Below are 22,033 nucleotides of genomic sequence, written 5' to 3' on the forward strand. Positions count from 1 at the left end.
GGGCTGGCTAAATTCTCTTGAATGCAATTCAAGAATTTTGTGCTCTCTGTGCCCTTCACACTGTTTGTATCCCAATTGATATTCGGGTAGTTGAAGTCTCCAACTGTTACTATGGTTTTTGCACTCAGAAATTTGCTTACATATTTGTTCTTCTAACTCCCTTCCACTATTTGGGGGTCTATAGTACACTCCTAGCAATGTGGCTGCCCCTTTTTCATTTCTGAGCTCAACCCATATGGCCTCATTTGATGATTCAATTAGTATATCATCCCTCCTCACAGCGGTAATTGATTCTTTACCCAATAATGCTACACCCCGACCTTTTTTAACCCCCTCTCTATCCTGCCTGAAAATTCTATATCCAAGGATGCTGAGCTGCAATTTTTGCCCCTCTCTAAGCCAAGTTATAGCGATGATATCATGCTGCCACGTCTGTGCCCTCAGCTCATCGGCTTTATTTTCTATACTCCTTGCATTTGTATACATGTAATACAAAGAACAAAGAAAAGTACAGCACAGGAACAGGCCCTTCGGCCCTCCAAGTCTGCGCTGATCATATTGCCCATCAACTAAAACATTTTGCACTTCCGGGGTCCGTATCCCTCTATTCACATCCTATTCATGTATTTGTTAAGCTGCCTCTTAAAAACCATTATCGTACCTGCTTCCACCACCTCCTCTGGCAGCGAATTCCACACACTCACTACCCTCTGCATAAAAAACTTGCCCCGCACATCTCCTCTAAAGTTTTCTCCTCTCACCTTAAATCTATGTCCCCTAGTAATTGACTCTTCCACCCTGGGAAAAAGCTTCTGACCCAACCTATAATCCCGTTGTGTCCTTTGACAATCCTCTTCACTATCTGCAACTCCTCCAACCTTAGTGTCGTCTGCAAACTTACTAATTGGCCCAGTTACATTTTCCTGCAAATCATTTACGTATACTACAAACAGCAAAGGTCCCAGCACTGATCCCTGCAGAACTCCACTAGTCACTGCTCTCCATTCAGAAAAGCACCCTTCCACTGCTACCCTCTGTCTTCTATGACCAAGCCAATTCTGTATTCATCTTGCCAGCTCACCTCTGATCCTGTAGTCCTCTGGAACCTCACCCGTAGCCAGTAAGGATACGAAGATTTCTGTCAAGGCCCCAGCAATCTCCTCCCTTGCCTCCCTCAGTACTCTGGGGTAGATCCCATCTGGCCCTGGGGACTTATCCACCTTAATATTCTTCAAGATATTTTTATATAAAATACCTTTTAATACTGCCAAATTCCTGTGCTGTACACTCTTCAACCTGTGCTGCTTCCATCTTTCAGCATTACTCACTAATTCTCCATCTCCCGTTCCCTGCTCTGAATTTGTCCTCAGGTTCCCACCCCCCTGCCAGTCTAGTTTAAACCAACCCCACCCCCAACAGCACTAGCGAACCTCCCTGTAAGGATATTCATCCCAGTCCTGTTCAGGTGTAGACCATCCGGATTGTACAGAACCCACTTTCCCCAGAACCAATCCCAATGCCTCAGAAATCTGATGTCCTCCCTCTGACACCAGATTTCCAGCCATGTGTTTATTCGCTGAATTCTTCTATCTCTATGCTCATTTGCACGTGGGACTGGGAGTAATCCTGAGATTACTGCTTTTGAGGTCCTGCTTTTCAAACTCCTTCCTAGCTCCCTAAAATCTGCTTTCATGACCTCATCCCCTTTCCTACCTAAGTCATTGGTACCAATATGGACCAACCATGACTTCTGGCTGATCATCCTTCCCCAGAAGAATGTCCTGCCATACTCCATGACATCCTTGACCCTGGCACCAGGGAGGCAACATACCAACCTGAAGTCACACCCACAGCCATAGAAACGCCTGTCTGCTCCCCTAACTAATGAATCCCTTATCATTACTGCCCTTCCCTTCTTCTTCCTCCTCTGCTGTACAGCAGAGCCACCTGTGGTGTCACAAACTTGGCTCTGACTGCCTTCTTCTGAGGAACCAACAGACTCACCAGTATCCAAAACAGAGAATTGATTGATGACTGGGACCCCAGGGGACTCCTGCACTATCTGCCTAGTTCTCTTAGACTGCCTGGCGGTCACCCATTCCCTTTTTGCCTCCAGCCTCCTAATCTGTGGTGTGACCACCTCTCCGAACTTGCTATCCACATAGGTATCAGCCTCATGGATGTGCCATGGTGACTCCAGCCACCGCTCGAGCTCTGAGACTCAAATTTCAAGTTTCTGCAACTGGCGACACTTCCTATACATGTGGTTGTCTAGGACACTGGTGGCATCCACAACACTACCAGTGGAAAAAGAGAGGATGATGCAAGGCTAAAGAGGGTATTGGATCAAATAAAGAAACAAAAGATGCAAACCTCCCCTTTTAGCTTGTGTGTGGGGAATTTCCTGGCCAAAGAAGTGAGAATGAAAGCAAAGGTGATAGAAGGAGAACTCAGCATCGTGCCACGGTCAAAATCTATGGAGATGGGACTGTATTGGGATGAACATGAGGCCTTTGCTGAGGACTGATCATCCAGGGTCAAAGAGGAGCAAACCAGAGAGGTTAGTGAAAGTAACAACAAAGGGTGAGACTGGAAGGAGGGATGGGGGTCAGAGGAAAGGGAAGAGCTAGAAGGCTCCAGAGAGGCACTGGCACCCAAGAGGTCATGAAGTCTGTGGTCTGAAAGGGATAAATAAGGATCTTTGCTAAATCGCTGGATAAGGCAAAGAAGGAATTAGAACAATGGATCAGGACAGCTTTGAGATAAAGTGAGTCAGTGCAGCTGAAGAGAAAGGTCGAGAGTGTGACTGGTGATCTCAGGATGTGGCAAGAGCAGAGATTTGAGAAACGTCTAGGAGATAGCAGTAATTGTCAGCAGATCTGAAACTCAAAGGGTGGAATTTCAGTTCAAATCCACGTGGAATAATTGGAGCCAGTGAGAGCTGCTGAGAAAGAGATTTTATTGTTTTATTTTCAGCTCTTCCCAATGCTATTTCTTATACTTACATTTCTACATTGCGACCTTGGGCTGTTCTTTAAATACGTATGTGACACCATTAGATTTATAATTCTGATCCTCCAAATGCTCTTTAAATAGTGAAGTTTTGTTATAATGGTTGAAGCATTTATCTGGCTTAAAAGCAATATATTTCTCAGAAATGTTTGATGATTTCGGTGCAGAGAATTAATACCATTGAAGTGATAGAGTAAATGTCACTATATAACTGCTGCTGTAAAAGATAGCCTTGATAAAACAGCTCAAAGATCTTATTACACCTTATTGAGGCATTCACTTTTCAACTGTCTAATTTTCACACTCGCACTGTTGTCAGGATTCAAATATCTGATTATTATTTGTAGGGCATTTTTGAGCAGTAGCTTCCACCAGTCAATGACCAAGTGGGAGCAGCAATAAAATATTTCTTGTGTCTGAAGTTATAGCAGATAAATTACCTGTAGCAATAGCCTGAGTACTACCAACCTTCTCCAAAGAGAACAAGATACCTTAATTTACATTATACGTATATTATCAGTATCCAAGGTCTAGAGATCTGATCCCATCCGAACACGGGTGTACAGCTTACAGGGTGTATGCCGCACATGCTCACATGATTCGAGTACCAGTGAGAAATTGGTGTTGGATTTCATCATAATGGGACAGGTGCACAGCCAGCACTAGCCGCGTTGCTATTGGCTGCACAGTGAGCTGCAATTCAGGCATCGCTGATGAGAGCCTCCGAAGGAAAGAGGAAGCGGAGCTCAGCTGCAGCCAGCAAGAAAAATATGAAATGGTTGCAAGAGCTGCATACAGGGCACCCAAATTCATTGCAACTTTAGAGGGTTTTCTTCAGTCAATAAGTAGCAGCAGGTGAGAATTTTATCCACTATGGTTGCTAGGAGCATGCAGAATGTCCCCGAGACAACATCCCTCAACATAGTGGGACAAGTTGGTCAGAGAGGTGAACTTAATTGCCCCGACATGGCTACAATCCTCAACACCAACCTCCCCGCCAGCCCCCCAGCTCCCACCCATGGGGCATAGGTCTCCAACAACTATTCTCAGAAAGAAGGAGGATCATCCTGACCTACCGGTAACAGGTCTGGCTTTGGGCGATAGTGTTTTATGGACAGTATCGATGCAGCTGCCCATTATACATCTTTCCATTGAAGCCAACAGATATGAAAATCGAGAGACATATAACACACAACTGAATGAACAACACCCATATACATTCTCACACAAAGGCACAAATCCCCCAGTGAGCTCATGGGGAACTTCAATGTCCATCACCAAGAGCGGCTCGGTAGCACCACTACTGACTGAGCTGGCTAAGTCCTAGGCTGGGTCTGCGGCAGATGGGGAGGGAACCAATAAGAGAGAAAAACATACTTGACCTCATCCTCACCAACCTGCCTGCCACAGATGCATCTGCCAGTGACAGTATCGGTAGGAGTGACATCCACACAGCCATTGTGGAGAAAAAGTCCCATCTTCACATTGAGGGTACCTTCCATCATGTTGTGTGGCACTAACACTGTGCTAAATGGGATAGATTTCGAACAGATCCAGCAACCAAAGACTGGGCATCCATGAGGAACTGTGGGCCATCAGTAGCAGAATTGTACTCGAACACAATCTGTAACCTCATGGCCCGGCATATCCCCCACTCTACCATTACCGTCAAGCCAGGGGATCAACCCTGGTTCAATGAAGAGTGCAGGAGGGCATGCCAGGAGCAGCACCAGGCATACCTAAAAATGAGGTGTCAACCTGGTGAAGCTATGACACAGGACTACTTGCATGCCAAACAGCATAAGCAGCAAGTGATAGACAGAGCTAAGTGACCCCATAACAAATGGAGCAGATCTAAGCTCAGCAGTCCTGCCACATCCAGTCATAAATGGTGGTGGACAATTAAACAACTCACTGGAGGAGGAGGTTCCACAAATATCCCCATCCTCAATGATGGAGGAGCCCAGCACAGCAGTGCAAAAGATAAGGCTGAAGCATTTGCTCCAATCTTCAGCCAAAAGTGCCGAGTGGATGATCCATCTCAGCCTCCTCCAGAAGTCCACAGCAACACAGATCCCCATTGACTGCAGTTGACATCAAGGCAGCATTTGACCGAGTATGGCATCAAGGAGCCCCAGCAAAACTGGAGTCAATAGGGATCAGGGGAAAAACTCTCTGCTGGTTGGATTCATACCTAGCACCAAGGAAGATAGTTGTGGTTGTTGGAGGTCAGTCATCACAGCTCCAGGACATCACTGCAAGAGTTCCTCAGGGTAGTGTCCTAGGCCCAACCATCTTCAGCTGCTTCATCAATGACCTTCCTTCCATCATATGGTCAGAAGTGGGGATATTTACTGATGATTGCACAATGTTCAGCACCATTTGCGGCGACTCGGATACTGAAGCAGCCCATGTCCAAATGCAGCAAGACCTGGACAATATCCAGGCTTAGGCTGACAAGTGGCAAGTAACATTCATGCCACACAAGTGTCAGGCAATGACCATCTCCAAGAAGAGAGAATCCAGCCGGTGACCCTTGATATCCAATGACATTACCATCACTGAATCCCCCACTATCAACATCCAGGGGGTTACCATTGACCAGAAAATGAATTGGACTAGCTATATAAATATGGTGGCTACAAGAACAGGTCAGAGGCTAGGAATTATGCAATGAGTAACGCACCTCCTGACTCCCCAAATCCTGTCCACCATCTACAAGGCACAAGTCAGGAGTGTGTGGAATCCTCCCCACTTGCCTGGATGAGTGTAGCTCCTACAACATTCAAGAAGCTTGACACCATCCAGGACAAAGCAGCCAGCTTGATTGGCACCCCATCCATAAACATTCATTCCTTCCGCCGCTGACGAACAGTGGCAGCAGTATGTACCATCTACAAGATGCACTGCAGGAAGTCACAAAGGTTCCTTGGACAACGCCTTCCAAATCCATGATATTTAACATCTAGTAGGGCAAGGGCCACAGACAGATGGGAACACCACCACCTAGAAGTTCCCCTCTAAGCCACTCACCAACCTGACTTGAAATATATCGCTCTTCCTTCACTATCGCTGGATCAAAATCCTGGAACTCCCTCCCGAACAGCACTGTGGGTGTACCTACACCACATGGACTGCAGCGGTTCAAGAAGACAGCTCACCACCACCTTCTCAAGGGCAATTAGGGATGAGCAATAAATGCTGGCCTAGCCAGTGAAGCCCACATCCCATAAATGAATGAAGAAAATATGCAGCACATGATTGCAACAGCACGTAAATCTCTGTCAGCCCCCTTTGATTTAAAACACATTTATTTCCCAAATCCCTTCTGAAGAAAATCTTAGGGCAGAATCATCCCAGATTTGCAGTAGTGGGCAGGAAAAAGATTTTACCCACTGGCAGCAATGGCGGGTTTCCACGTCATATCATCCCAATCCCGCCTCATTAATCACACATTCCTGGGAAACACCTTGTTTTGCTGGCGGGCAGCCTTTGATTTGCCCGCCATGCCATCACCTCACCGCTTCGTCACGCTGGACGCCACATTTGAAGTGCAGCCATGAGCACACCTCTCAGTGCTTCCAGCCCAGGACTGGATGGCCCCGAAAGGCAAAAGACTGCAGCCCCCTGGTTTAATGGTGCGACCTCAAGCTCCTTTTGGACGCAGTGGAGGCCCGCTGTGAAGCCCTGTCCCCCGCTTTGGGCGAAGACCAGCAAGCAAGGTCACCAATCCAGCATGAGAGGTGGTGGCAGTGGTGGTCAGCACCAATGCCCTGCAAAAGGGGACAGCCACCCAGCGCAGAAAGTGGATAAATGTAAGCCACTTTTCTCATTACTCTCAACTCACACACTCACAAGCCAACACACATTGACAGGGATCTCACACCTCAAGAGACAACACCACTAACTCTCACACACACCCTCACATCTCCATCAGGCTCATACCCTCTGAAGCTCGTGTCCTCACCCTGTCTATGGCTCCACTCACCACACAAACATTCCACGTAGTGCCATGTGTCCGGCTCACAGTCGCTCCATCTGTTTTCATGCAGGAGAAGATGGCTCACATCAGTAAGGAGAGGTCCCAGACTGGGAGTGGAGTGGCCCACATTAGGCCCCTCACTCACTTTGAGGAGTGTGCCATCGTGCTGACTGGTGAGGATGTGGACCATTCCTGCGGTGATGGTGAGGTCGGCAATGAACACCCACATGAGGATCCTGCACCACATCATCCCTCTCCCAACGCAACTGTGAGTGCTCTCTCTCCTGCTTTGACTCTGCTGCCATGTACGAATTATCTCTACTTTGGTTCACAGGGAGATCTGCCAAGTGACCAACAACCTCAGCCAGCCAGTCCCTCAGCTCCATCCAGGTCCTTACCTCCATCCTAGAGGACATCCTGGAGAGTCAGCAAAAGGCGTGGGAACATCACACAGAGCTGTTGAATACCCTCAACAGAGTGGCACGCGAATCGGAGGAATGCATCTGGCTGCTCTCAGATGAAGTGGTGTTCACACGTGCGCATATGGAGGTCCCCATGGGAAGGATGTTGGACGCCATGGAGACCCTGGGTGCACACAGACCTGCACTGCATTGCGGGAGCCATGGGTGAGCTCCTGTAGTGGTGATGTGAGAGGGAAACGGGGCACCTTGATGTTCCTCCAGCTGCTCCTTCCACTCAAGGAGTCAGGCCTGGGCCCTTGACACCCAAAGAGAGGAGGAGGGGCAGCTGGACACCCCTGGGTCATCCACTCAGGAATATCAGAAGCTGTTCTCTTCCTCCGATTCCCCTTTGCCTGTGACCCCCTCAACCTCATTCTCTGTCACTGCAGAGGGAGCAGCTGGTCCACAGGAGGACAGCCAGAGAAAGCCAGGGTCCTTGAGGCTTTGGCTCTCCAGAGGACCCACATCAAAGTCATCAGAGGGAACAGGGCCAACCATTGCACAGGCTGTCTCCACCCCTGCTGCAGACGTCAGGGCAGCACCTATAAGAAATGATAGGCTTGGAAATGTTAAGAATCTCTAATCACAAGTAGTTGCACTGGTGGACACATTTTGTCACTTTATAATCATAAAATATATTCACTTTCACTGAATGATGTATAATGATGTCTTTCAGTTTCATTGACAGGCTTCGCGAGTCCTTCCTCTGCATTTCCCTAACCCCCCACTAGCAGTTCAGCTGCACGTGGCTGGCCCATGAGTGATTCTGGAGGGAGATGTGTGTGTGTGGGGGGGCCTTTCGGAGCCTTGTACAAGCCTCTCCCAAGCACGTGGATCCTTCCTGCATCACACTCACCTCAATCTCTCGAGGATTTTAAATGCTATCTGTTGAGGTTCGCTTTCAGTTGTCCATCTGAGTTGACCTGCATCCCAACCCATTCACTGATCACATTCCCATGCAGTAGCTGTTCATGCCCAACACAAGGGTCCTTTCGCTTTCAATTTTCCAGCTCCCCATCATCACCTACCAGCCAGAACCCTTATCTTTCTGGGATGTCCAAGTGAACGTGTACATTTCCTCCCTTCCCGAGAATCCCACCCACATCCACACTGACCTCCATGACCTCCTCCTTCCCACTTCCAAGGTCCGTGTCTGCCTCCGAGTTCCCACCAACTAACCTCACCGTCCCTCCTACTGCTACCATCACACCCTCACCCTACCACCTCATTCTGCTCTCTCTTATACTCACCATTCCCTCCCACCACACCCACTCTTATTTCACTCTCCAGGAGGCAGTCATCAACTCCACAGACCCCTCCCTTGCACGGTCACCTGGATATTCCCACCCCCTTACTCCTTCCCCACCCTCTGCCGACTCCTTCCTCCACCCTTACTCCTTCCTCCACCTTTACTCTTTCCTCCCCCTGGACTCTTTCCCCTCTACAAACTCCTTCCTCCCCAGAGACTCCTTCCTCCCCTCAAAGTACTTCGCCTTCCGAACTCCGTCCCCCCTCCTAACTCCTTTCCTTACATCTTCCTCCTCCATTACACATAACTCCCCAGTTGCCGAATTCTCCCCCGTTAACCTTCCTCCACCTGTACTCCCTCCCCCTGTCCCAATCACCCCCCTGGCACCATCATTCCCCCCAATGTGGGCAGTAAGTGTGAAGTGGGGGATGATTCCTGCAAGCTAGGCTTATAATAATATGCAGAGGTACTACAATGAGGTTCCGGATGTCCAGTGGTGGGAAAGGCAGCCCGCCATTGATGAGCAGAGCAGACAATCTCAAATTGGTTTCACGATGTCGCGAAACCAATTTTTGATCTCCTTGCCATATTGTCTACTCACGCCTGCCATGACAACTGACGCCAATGGGCATGGCAAATTCTGCCCTTAGTCTTTTTCTATTGCATGAAAGTAGTGAGTATTTCTTGCTTTTTAGACGAAGATTAGCAGTTCAGCAGTTTAACAATGGCTGACATACTTCACATCCAGATTAAACAGGGAAAAGCTCATATCAGCAGTAATTTTGAAATAACCATTTTATTTTCCTTAAGCTCCCATAAAAGAAGACATCTTCCCAAAAAGAAATAATTTAACCGAAACCAGGTGCAGTCAGCAATTACTAAGAATCTCTATCTGCTTTAGTAGTGTAGAAGTTATGTTTTATCATATCAGTCACTTGTTAATATTTCCTAAATGACGCACCTGGTGATAAGATATTGGAACTGATTCAGATCTCTACGCTGGGCGTGATGTTGTGATAACTGAGTCAGGGAGTACCAGAGCATTCTGTGACATAGTTAAGGATAGACCTGAGCTCCTGGATGGGGAGACTGGAAGCCAGGATTCTTCCTGTTCATTTCCAGATAATCCTGTAAACCAACATCTATTTGCATAGGTGCTTCTGGCTAGACAGACAGCAGGAGGTTTGTTGTTTGTTTCAGTTGGCTAAACCCAAGAACACAACTGATGGTCCGTAATCTCTGAAAGCTATTAACCCCCACCAAATTCTCGGAATTTGGGTAGGGTGTGTGACATATTGAGCAAGCTAAAAATTGCACCTGTGTGGATTTCTCAATATTTTGAGGATAGTTAAGCATGAGTCAGATGCCTAATGGACCAAAACAATTATTTTTTAAAATGTTAGACAGTTGAATTGTGTTTCTGCATTTGCTTGAGCTCTCTACAATAAATAACCCTAAAATTTCTGGGATTCTGAAGGGCATAATTACAACAGAGAGGGAGGAGAGGGACAGGGATTTGAGTCAGAAATCATTTCCATCAGGTTTCTATCAATTTGGACGACATGAGAAATTCCATTTAACTGGATCATGGCTGATTATCTACCTCAACACCACCTTCCCGCACTATCCCTATATCCTTTGATATCATTGGTATCTAGAAACCTATCGACCTTTACTTTAAACATACTCAATGACCGAGCCTCCACAGCCCTCTGGGGTAGCGAATTCCAAAGATTCACCACCCTCTGTCTGAAGAAATTCCTCCTCATCTTGGTCTTAACTGGCCTACCTCTTATTCTGAGACTGTGTCCCTGGTTCTAGACCCCCCCAGCCAGGGGAAACATCCTTCCTGCACCTACCCTATTGAGTCCTGTAAGAATTTTGTACATACAAAATGAGACCACCTCCCATTCTTCTAAACTCCAGAGAATACAGGCCCAGCCTCCTCAATTCTGGTCCCGCCAGTGACACAAGCAACTGGCAATCAATTAAAGAGAAACTGATCACCATTCAAATATCATCAGCATGTCAATTGAGTAGCATCATTTAAAATTGATAGATGTAGATGCACAACCTGTTACCACCCTCTATCCACCCCCCGAGAGTGGCATGATGCCATTGTGAACTATTGCTGAATCTCTGGGTGAGTGTCCAGTGGCACTTTGAAAGCATAAGTGACCCTCTTATATTGAAATGACCCCATACCTGGTATCTGGAACAGGTTAAAGGCAAAACAGTGCTTCTGAAATTTCACGTCAATATATTGAATTGTTAGGTGGCTGCAACTTGGCCTTTTTAAAGTGAATAGGGTTTACTGCTTTGGCCCTGCCTCAGGGTTGAGGGCATGAAAAATGTTTATGGCCACTCTACAACCCATGGACAATCTGCCCCTCGACCCCCTAATCCATTAAACACCTACTGCAACAGATAAGGCTGGATCACTGCTCTCCAGTGTGGAAATCTGCAGTGTTGCTTTGAAATTCTTGTTCCAATGGAAGTGGGGACAGGGAGGTTGAGCTCCTTTGAGAGGATGCAGCTCACTACCCCTAATGGAGACCTTATTTTTGGTGGAGACTCAAAGTCCCCATAGGCCAATGCGTTATTGTGCCTGATATTCCACTACCAAGTGCTTGAGAAGACAAATACTCATCTGTCCAAGCTCGGGGGAGGTTGCAGTTGCTGTCCTAGGTTATTGCATGTTCCTGGTAGGTTCTCAGTGCAGAAGAAATTGAAGATCAACATCAAGTTTCAGAGGTCAGCACCAACTCAGCTGCAGACCTGCAAACAGAAGACCCATAGGGTCAAAGAACTGGTGTACATTTTGGAGTCATCTTGGGTCTACAGCTAGGCCCCCTCTTAGCTAATGCCAGCATGAAAGGGTGCCTTGGACCTGGACATCAGATGGCTGCAGTAACAGGAAGTTAAGACAGGAAAGCTAGCAAACATCCAGCCCCACTCCTCCGCCCCCCAACTTCATTTGCATGGTAGGAGACATATTCAAGTTTTCCACCCCCAAGAATGCTCCAGAAATCTCAGGGTTACATTTAAGGCCTTAAAAAAAACACATTTCCTTTCCCTGATCACAGAACTATTCACTTGTATCGAAGGTGAATCCTGACATGGACTGCTTGGGAAAATAGCCATTTTCTGTGTTGTAGTTTTGATATATTTCTATTCTCTATCTTTCCTCAGGATTGGATATTTCCCAGGCAGTCAGGAAAGTCAGCTCCATGAGATGTGTAAGGTGGTGAAAGTCTGTGCTTAGATCTCATTAAAGTCAATGTAAATGAAATAATTCTAGCTTTTCTTGTTTTAGGTGAAAAGTGCCGGAATTTTATTGATCTTGCTCCTGCGTCTGAGAGAAGTGAGTAACAAAACAGAACAGAGAATTCCACACTCAGTGGCCTAACCTTTTCATTCAAACTAGAAATTAACTTGATTTAAGGAAAATGTTTCACACATCTCTAAACTATTTATACATTCAACACTCACCTTGAACAATACCATGCATGCAACTAACAACATGCAACAAGTAAATGAAACCGAAAAGCTCTGGAAAAACCCAGCAGGTCGGGCAGCATCTGTGGAGAGAGAAACAGAGTTAACATTTCAAGCCCAATATGACTCTTCTTCAGAACTGAAGTGATTTCCAAAAAAGAGTCACATTGGACTCAAAATGTTACCTCTATTTCTCTCTCTACAGATGCTGCCAGACCTGGGTTTTTCCAGAACTTTCTGGGCGGAATTTTGTGGCCCCATTGTGGTGGGGACAGGCCAGAAAATGCAATGGGCCACTCAAAAGTCCACTGATTACGACAGGACCAGAAAATCCCACCGGGCGGGAAGGGCCATAAAATCCTGCCCTCTGTTTTTATTTCAGATCTCCAGCATCTGCAGTATTTTGCTTTTATTATATGACGTGTAAAGTCAAGAATACTCTGAACTGAACTGTCAGTGAGAAAAATTTAGTATTAAGGACCTAAAATTATTCTGTAAGATACAGGCCTAGATTTGGTTGTGAAAATGACAGTGAAACTATCAGAGTTCGCTATCATTACTCCATTGGAACTGTCTACAACTTTGGGAGTTTGGACATACTGAGAATCCAGGGTGTCAGCCATGGCTCCGTTGGTATCACCCTCAGCCCTGAGTTACAAGGTTCTGGGTTCAAGGGCTTGAGCACAAAAATCTAGGCTGACACTCCAGTACAGTACTGAGGGAGTGCTGCACTGTTAGAGGTGTTTGGTTTAAGGTCTCATCCAAAAGACCTGCATGGGTGGATGTAAAGAATCCCATGATGCTTTTTCAAAGACGAGCAGGGGAGCTCTCCTCAGTGCCCTGGCCAACATTTGTCCCTCAATCAACACCACAAAAACAGATAATCTCATCATTATATCACATTGCTGTTTGTGGGAGCTTCCTGTGCACATTTTAGCTGCTGAGTTTCCTATGACTAGACTTCCCATGACTAGACTTCAAAACAAAGTCTTTCATTGGTTGTACTTTGAGATACCTAGTGGTCATGAAAAGTTACATAACTTCAGTGAGTGTATGCTCTTACCCAGGAAGCTGTAGAGTTTCCCAAAGACTGAAGTTTCCATTGTAATCATGAATAGATGAGAGAAAACTTACACACTGAGGCTGACTGTGAAAACTCTGGAAAAAGCTACAACTTGTTGAATGAGGTCTAATGGGTTTGTAATGGTGTATTAACTCCATAATTACTGTTACTACCTGGCCTTAAAAAGCTAATTTTATATTAGTAGAATGTCAGATATTTTTCCAAATGATAAAGAAAACTACATATTTTTAGAAACATATTTTTGCGAAAGTTTGTTCATCTTTATTTTAGGTTCAATCTGATTACAATTACGTGCATTTTGCTATCTAAAAATTTAATTAAAAGTGGATGTTTTCCAATGTTTGTAACTTCCTGGTTTGTTGTGAGTGAATGCTTCAATTTAATTGGTCACCCATGCTTGCTGACATCACTGCTGCAGCATGGCTGGAGACTCCCTTGACTTGGCACCAGGTTTAAATTGGTGTCTGTATAAGGGAAAATTCCTGTTTAATTTTAACAGGCAATCTTCTTCAAGGTTAGCGTTGAATGCTCATGTTTCACTGCTGATAACAAATCTGGGTCATTATCATATAATCATAAACATCTAACAAATTTGACTGAAATTGTTCTTCCTGCTTTTTCAGTGGAGGGATTAAGCTTTTCTGTGGGGATAAGTGAAAAGAGCAATTTCAGTTAAAGACATTGAATATTTGGACACTGGTATCTCACAGTTTAATTTCAGAGCCCGAGGAACCTAATTGAAATGTGCAAGAATATTCTGTTGATGCAGCATGAACTCAAAACTCAATATGCAAACTGCAATCTACACTTGATGTGTAATAAGTTTGGCGTGGTCATTTCAAGAATTTTATCAAGTGAAGATAAGGCAAAAATGTCCAGATTTCCAAAGATGAATTTTTAAAGAGGCTATCAGGTCAAATGTCCCTGCATCTTCAAGAGTACTCCTTCTAAAATTTAACCGAACTACGAGAAGAGCTGTGAAAATGGCTCGATCATGGTGAATTTCCAGATAGCTTTATGGGGACCGAGCCTTTGTACACCTGAACACCATTGGTGTAAGAGCCTGGGACTGTGGGGAGACTTCCGATGTTGAGAGGTTCTCTTTAGCTCACTCTCAAGGGAATCCATCAAAAATCCATGGGAGTGAACTCCACCTTCAAATCAAAATGGACCCACCTGAGACCCCACCACAGCTCACAGGGTCAGGGGAAGGTCCAATAATAAACATGGTAACAGTGGCCACATGCACAATTAATGGTAAATCACGAGTGACCTTATTGGAGGGCATGAGGGGCCAGGCCCTGCCCTGGCAATATCTTGAAGCTCTCATGCAGCTGTGACCTCCCCCACTGTTTCTGGGGCCTGTCCCAATCTGCAGTGCCTCCTACTAAAGTGATTTGTTGCAAATAAATGAAAATTGTGGAAGCCTGGCTCCTTAGCCTAATGGTTTCAATCTTTTACCATGATAACTCATGGTGAAAGCGTCAAAGTGGTGGAAGTTATACATCTTAATGTAGTAAAGTTACTCAATAGTAAAGAACCAAAGAATTGTCTGTTACTGAGATTACTTCCATCCTGTGTGGGTCACTCTGGGCGAGTTAAAATCTCCACTAACAATTTAAGACCACAAGGAAAAACAAACCAATCTCAATAGAGATATTGATGAAGGTGCTGTAATGTGAGTATCCAATACGAGTTTAATAGATTTTGGTGCTGTTCTACACTTTCACTAGTGAAGTTCATACAAGTTTCAAATTTCAAAGCCTGATTTGTAGCAATGGGTAAAGATCCTCACCAGTCATTCTGACCTGTCACTCTGACCCATCACTCTGACCCGCCACTCTGACCCGACACTCAGACCTGTCACTCTGACCCGTCACTCTGACCCGTCACTCTGACCCGCCACACTGTCCTGCAAATCTGACCTGTCACTCTGACCTGCCACTCTGAACCGCCACTCTGACCCGCCACTCTGACCCGCCACTCTGACCCGTCACTCTGACCCGTCACTCTGACCTGTCATTCAGACCAGCCACTATGACCTGTCACCCTGATCTGTGAACCTGACCTGCCATTGTGACCTGCCGCGCTGACGGGCCACTCTCACCTGTCAATCTGACCAGCCACTCTGACCTGTCACTCTGACCTGCCACTCTGACCAGCCACTCTCACCTGTCAATCTGACCAGCCACTGTCACCTGTCACTCTGACGTGCCACTCTGACCAGCCACTCTCACCTGTCAATCTGACCAGCCACTCTGACCTGTCACTCTGACCTGCCACTCTGACCAGCCACTCTCACCTGTCAATCTGACCAGCCACTCTCACCTGTCACTCTGACCTGTCATTCTGACCAGCCACTGTGACCTGTCACCCTGACCTGCGACCCTGTCCTGGCATCCTGACCTGCCAATCTGACCTGTCGCTCTGACCTGTCACTCTGACCTGCCACTCTCACCTGACAATCTGACTAGCCACTCAGACCTGTCACCCCGACCAGCCACTGTTACCTGCCACTCTCACCAGTGACTCTGATCTGTCACTCTGACCTGTCACCCTGACCAGGCACTGTAGCCTGTCACCCTGACCAGCCACTGTGACCTGGCGCTCTGACCAGTCAGTCTGATCTGCCACTCTGACCAGTCACTCTGATCAGCCACTCTGACCAGCCACTCTGACCTGTTACCCTGACCAGCCACTATGACCTGTCACTCTGACCTGTCACTCTGACCAGCCACTGTGACCTGCTGCTCTGACCAGTCACTCTGATCTGCCACTCTGACCAGCCACTCTGACCTGCCACTCTGACCTGCCACTCTGACCTGACACTCTGACCTGTCACTCTGACCAGCCACTGTGACCTGTCGCTCTGACCAGCCACGTTGACCAGCCACTTGGACCTGTCACTCTGACCTGTCATTCTGACCTTCATTCTGACCAGCCACTGTGACCTGTCACCCTGACCTGCGACACTGACCTGGCATCCTGACCTGCCAAACTGACTTGTTGCTCTGACCTGTCACTCTGACCTGTCACTCTAAACTGCCACTCTGACCTGCCAATCTGACCAGCCACTCTGACCTGTCACCCCGACCAGCCACTGTAACCTGTCACCCTGACCAGCCACTGTGACCTGCCACTCTGACCAGTCACTCTGATCAGCCACTCTGACCAGCCACTCTGACCTATTGCCCTGACCAGCCACTATGACCTGTCACTCTGACCTGTCACTCTGACCTGTCACTCTGACCTGTCATTCTGACCAGCCACTCTGACCTGTTACCCTCACCAGCCACTCTGACTTGCCACTCTGACCTGTCACTGTGACCTGTCATTCTGCCCAGCCACTGTGACCTGTCGCTCTGACCAGCCACTCGGACCTGTCACTCTGACCTGTCACTCTGACCTGCTGCTCAGACCTGCCACTCTGACTAGCCACTGTGACCTGTCACTCTGACCAGCCACTCTGACCTGTCACCTTGACCTGCCACTCTGACCAGCCACTCTGAACAGCCACACTGACCTGCCACTCTGACCTGTCACTCTGACCAGCCACTCTGACCTGTCACCCTGACCAGCCACTGTGACCAGCCACTGAGACCTGTCACTCTAACCAGTCTCTGCGACCTGCCACTGTGACCGGTCACCCTGACCAGCCACTCTGACCTGCCACTGAGACCTGTCACACTGACCAGCCACTCTGACCTGTCACTGTGGCCAGCCACAGTTACCTGCCATTCTGACCAGTCATTCTGATCTGCCACTCTGACCAGCCACTCTGACCTGTCACCCTAACCAGCCACTATGACCTGTCACTCTGACCTGTGACTCTAACCTGTCATTCTGACCAGGCACCCTGACCAGGCACCCTGACCTGCCACTCTGACCTGCCACTCTGACCTGTCACTCTGACCTGTCACTCTGACTGGCCACTCTGACCAACGAACCTGACCAGCCAATCTGACCAGCCTTTCACATCTGCCAATGTGACCTGCCACTGAGACATGTCACCCTGACCAGCCACATTACCTGCCACTCTGACCAGTCACTCTGATCTTCCACTCTGACAAACCACTCTGGCCTGTCACCCTGACTAGCCACTGAGACCTGACACTCTTACCTGACAATCTGACTTGTCACTCTGATCAGCCACTCGGACCTGACACTCTGACCAGCCACTCTGACCATCCACTGTGACCTGCCACTCTGACCTGCGACCCTCACCTGGCAACCTGACCTGCCTCTCTGACCAGTCACTCTGATCTGCCACTCTGACCAGCCACTCTGACCTGTCACTCTGACCAGCCACTCTGACCTGTCACCCCGACCAGCCACTCTGACCAGTCATTCTGACCAGCCACTCTGACCTGTCACTCTGACCAGCCACTCTGACCTGTCACTCTGACCTGCAACTCTGACCTGTCACTCTGACCTGTCATTCTGACCAGCCACTGTGACCTGTCAACCCGACCTGCGACCCTGACCTGCCACTCTGACTGCCACTCTGACCTGCCACTCTGACCTGTCACTCTGACCTGTGACTCTGACCTGCCACTCTGACCAGCCACTCTGACTGCAACTCTGATCTGTCACTCTGACCTGTCACTCTGACCTGTCACTCTGACCTGTCACTCTGACCGGCCACACAGACCAGCGACTCTGCCAGCCAATCTGACCAGCCTCTCCCACCTGCATTTCTGACCTGTCACTCTGATCTGCCACTTTGACCAGCCACTGTGACTGCCACTCTGACCAGTCACTCTGACCTGTCACCCTTACCAGCCATACTGACCTGTCACCCCGACCAACCACTGTGACCTGCCACTCTGACCAGTCTCTCTGACCTGACACTCTGACCTCTCAATCTGACCTGTCACTCTGACCTGTCACTCTGTCCTGTCACTCTGACCAGCCACTCTGACCTGTCACTCTGACCTGCAACTCTGACCTGTCACTCTGACCTGTCATTCTGACCTGTCACTCTGACCTGTCACTCTGTCCTGTCACTCTGACCAGCCACTCTGACCTGTCACTCTGACCTGTCATTCTGACCTGTCACTCTGACCTGCCACTGTGACCTGCCACTGTGACCTGCCAATCTGACCAGTCACTCTGACCTGTAAGTGTGACCAGCCACTCTGACCTGTCACTCTGACCAGCCACTGTGACCTGTCACTCTGACCATCCACTATGACATGTCGCTCTGACCTGTCATTCTGACCTGTCACTCTAACCTGTCACTCTGTCCTGTCACTCTGACCAGCCACTCTGACCTGTCACTCTGACCTGCAACTCTGACCTGTCACTCTGACTTGTCACTCTGACCTGTCACTCTGACCTGTCACTTTGTCCTGTCACACTGACCTAACACCCTGACCAGCCACTGTGACCAGCCACTGTGAGCTGTCACTCTGACCAGCCACTCTGCCCAGTCACTCCGACCTGTCACTGTGGCCAGCCACTCTGTCCAGACACTGTGAAGTGTCACTCTGACCAGCCACTCTGACCTGCCACTCTGACCTGTCACTCTGACCTGTCACTCTGATCAGCCACTCTGACCTGTCACTCTGACCTGCAACTCTGACCTGTCACTCTGACCTGTCATTCTGAACAGCCACTCTGACCTGCCACTCTGACCTGACACCCTGACCAGCCACTGTGACCAGCCACTGTGAGCTGTCACTCTGACCAGCGACTCTGACCAGCCAATCTGACCAGCCTGTCCCACCTGCCACTGTGACCAGTCTCTCTGACCTGTCACACTGACCAGCCACTGTGACCAGCCACTGTGACCAGCCACTCTGACCTGCCACTCTGACCTGTCACTCTGTCCTGTCACTCTGACCGGCCACTCAAACCAGCGACTCTGACCAGCCAATCTGACCAGCCTGTCACACCTGCCATTGTGACCAGTCTCTCTGACCTGGCACCCTGACCAGCCACTCTGACCTGTCACCTTGACCAACCACTCTGACCTGTCACCCTGACGAGCCACTCTGACCAGCCACTGTGACCTGCCACTCTGACCAGTCACTCTGATCTGCCACTCTGACCTGCCACTCTGACCAGCCACTCTGACCTGTCACTCTGACCTGTCACTCTGACCTGTCACTCTGACCTGTCACTTTGACCTGTCACTCTGACATGTCGTTCTGACAAGCCACTGTGACCTGTCAACCTGACCTGTCACTCTGACCTGTCACTCTGACCGGCCACACAGACCAGCGACTCTGACCAGCCAATTTGACCATCCTCTCCCACCTGCCTTTTTGACCTGCCACTCTGACCTGTCACTCTGACCTGTCACTCAGACCTGTCGTTCTGACCTGCCACTCTGACCAGTCACTCTGATCTGCCACTCTGACCAGACACTCTGACCTGTCTGCCTGACCAGCCACTGTGACCTGTCACCCTGACCAGCCACTGTGACCTGTCACCCTGACCAGCCACTGTGACCAGCCACTCTGACCTGCCACTCTGACCTGTCACTCTGTCCTGTCACTCTGACCGGCCACTCAAACCAGCGACTCTGACCAGCCAATCTGACCAGCCTGTCACACCTGCCATTGTGACCAGTCTCTCTGACCTGGCACCCTGACCAGCCACTCTGACCTGTCACCTTGACCAACCACTCTGACCTGTCACCCTGACGAGCCACTCTGACCAGCCACTGTGACCTGCCACTCTGACCAGTCACTCTGATCTGCCACTCTGACCTGCCGCTCTGACCAGCCACTCTGACCTGTCACTCTGACCTGTCACCCTGACCTGTCACCCTGACCAGCCACTCTGACCTGTCACCCTGACCAGTCACTGTGACCTGCCACTCTGACCAGCCACTATGATCTGTCACTCTGACCTCTCACTCTGTTCTGTCACTCTGACCTGTCGTTCTGACCAGCCACTGTGACCTGTCAACCTGACCTGCGAACATGACCTGCCACTCTGACCAGCCACTATGATCTGTCACTCTGACCTCTCACTCTGTTCTGTCACTCTGACCTGTCGTTCTGACCAGCCACTGTGACCTGTCAACCTGACCTGCGAACATGACCTGCCACTCTGACTGCCACTCTGAACTGTCACTCTGACCTGTCACTCTGAACTGTCACTCTGACCAGTCACTCTGACCGGCCACACAGACCAGCAACTCTGACCAGCCAATCTGACCAGCCTGTCACACCTGCCACTGTGACCATACTCTCTGACCTGGCACCCTGACCAGCCACTGTGACCAGCCACTGTGACCTGCCACTCTGACCAGCCACTGTGACCTGTCACTCTGACCAGCCACTATGACCTGTCGCTCTGACCTGTCATTCTGACCTGTCACTCTGACCTGTCACCCTGACCAGCCACTCTGACCTGTCACCCTGACCAGCCACTGTGACCTGCCACTCTGACGAGTCACTCTGACCTGTCACCCTGACCAGCCACTCTGACCTGTCACCCTGACGAGTCACTCTGATCTGCCACTCTGACCAGCCACTATGACCTGTCACTTTGACCTGTCACTCTGACCTGTCGTTCTGACCAGCCACTGTGACCTGTTATCCTGACCTGCGACCCTGACCTGCCACTCTGACTGCCACTCTGACCTGTCACTCTGACCAGTCACTCTGACCGGCCACACAGACCAGCAACTCTGACCAGCCAATCTGACCAGCCTCTTCCACCTGCATTTCTGACCTGTCACTCTGACCTGTCGTTCTGACCTGCCACTCTGACCTGTCACTCTGACCTGTCACTCTGTCCTGTCACTTTGACCAGCCACTCTGACCTGTCACTCTGACCTGCCACTCTGACCAGCCACTGTGAAGTGTCACTCTGACCAGCCACTCTGACCAGCCACTCTGACCAGCCACTCTGACCTGCCACTCTGACCTGTCACTCTGACCTGTCACTCTGTCCTCTCACTCTGACCTGCCACTCTGACCTGTCACTCTGACCTGTCACTCTGTCCTCTCACTCTGACCTGCCACTCTGACCTGCCACTCTGACCTGTCACTCTGACCTGTCACTCTGTCCTCTCACTCTGACCGGCCACTCAGACCAGCGACTCTGACCAGCCAATCTGACCAGCCTGTCACACCTGCCACTGTGACCAGTCTCTCTCACCTGGCGACCTGACCAGCCAATGTGACCAGCCACTGTGACCTGCCACTCTGACCAGTCACTCTTACCTGTAAGTGTGACCAGCCACTCTGACCTGTCACTCTGACCAGCCACTGTGACCTGTCACTCTGAACTGTGACTCTAACCTGTCATTCTGACCAGGCACTGTGACCTGTCACTCTGACCAGCAAAGCTGACCAGCCACTCTGACCTGTCACTCTGACCAGCCACTCTGCCCTGTCACCTGACCAATCACTCTGACGTGCCACTGAGACATGTCACCCTGACCAGCCATTCTGACCTGTCACCCCGACCAGCCACATTACCTGCCACTCTGACCAGCTAAACAGACCTGTCACCCTGACCAGCCACTGAGACTTGTCATCCTGACCAGCCACTGAGACCTGTCACTCTGACCTGTTACTCTGACCTGCCACTCTGACCTGCCACTCTGACCAGCCAATGTGATCTGTCAATCTGATCAGCCACTCTGACCAGCCACTCTGACCATCCAATCTGACTTGTCACCCAGACCTGCCACATTAACTGCCACTCTAAACAGTCACTCTGATCTGCCACTCTGACCAGCCACTCTGACCTGTTACCCTGACCATCCACTGTTACCTGCCACT

The 22,033-nt window shown here is 49.2% G+C and overlaps 1 protein-coding gene across 2 annotated transcripts in view; it reads left to right on the top strand.

Moving 5' to 3' along the window:
• gsg1l (gsg1-like) overlaps positions 1-22,033 on the top strand; it is a 342,176-nt gene that overhangs the window by 112,765 nt on the left and 207,378 nt on the right. For both annotated transcript variants that reach the window (XM_078558330.1, XM_078558331.1), the window contains exon 2: positions 12,021-12,068. In XM_078558330.1, the coding sequence (XP_078414456.1) occupies positions 12,021-12,068 (48 nt within the window). The remainder of the gene's footprint in view (positions 1-12,020; positions 12,069-22,033) is intronic.

This window comes from Cetorhinus maximus, chromosome 15 (genome assembly GCF_964194155.1).
Source record: "Cetorhinus maximus chromosome 15, sCetMax3.hap1.1, whole genome shotgun sequence".
NCBI lineage: Eukaryota > Metazoa > Chordata > Chondrichthyes > Lamniformes > Cetorhinidae > Cetorhinus > Cetorhinus maximus.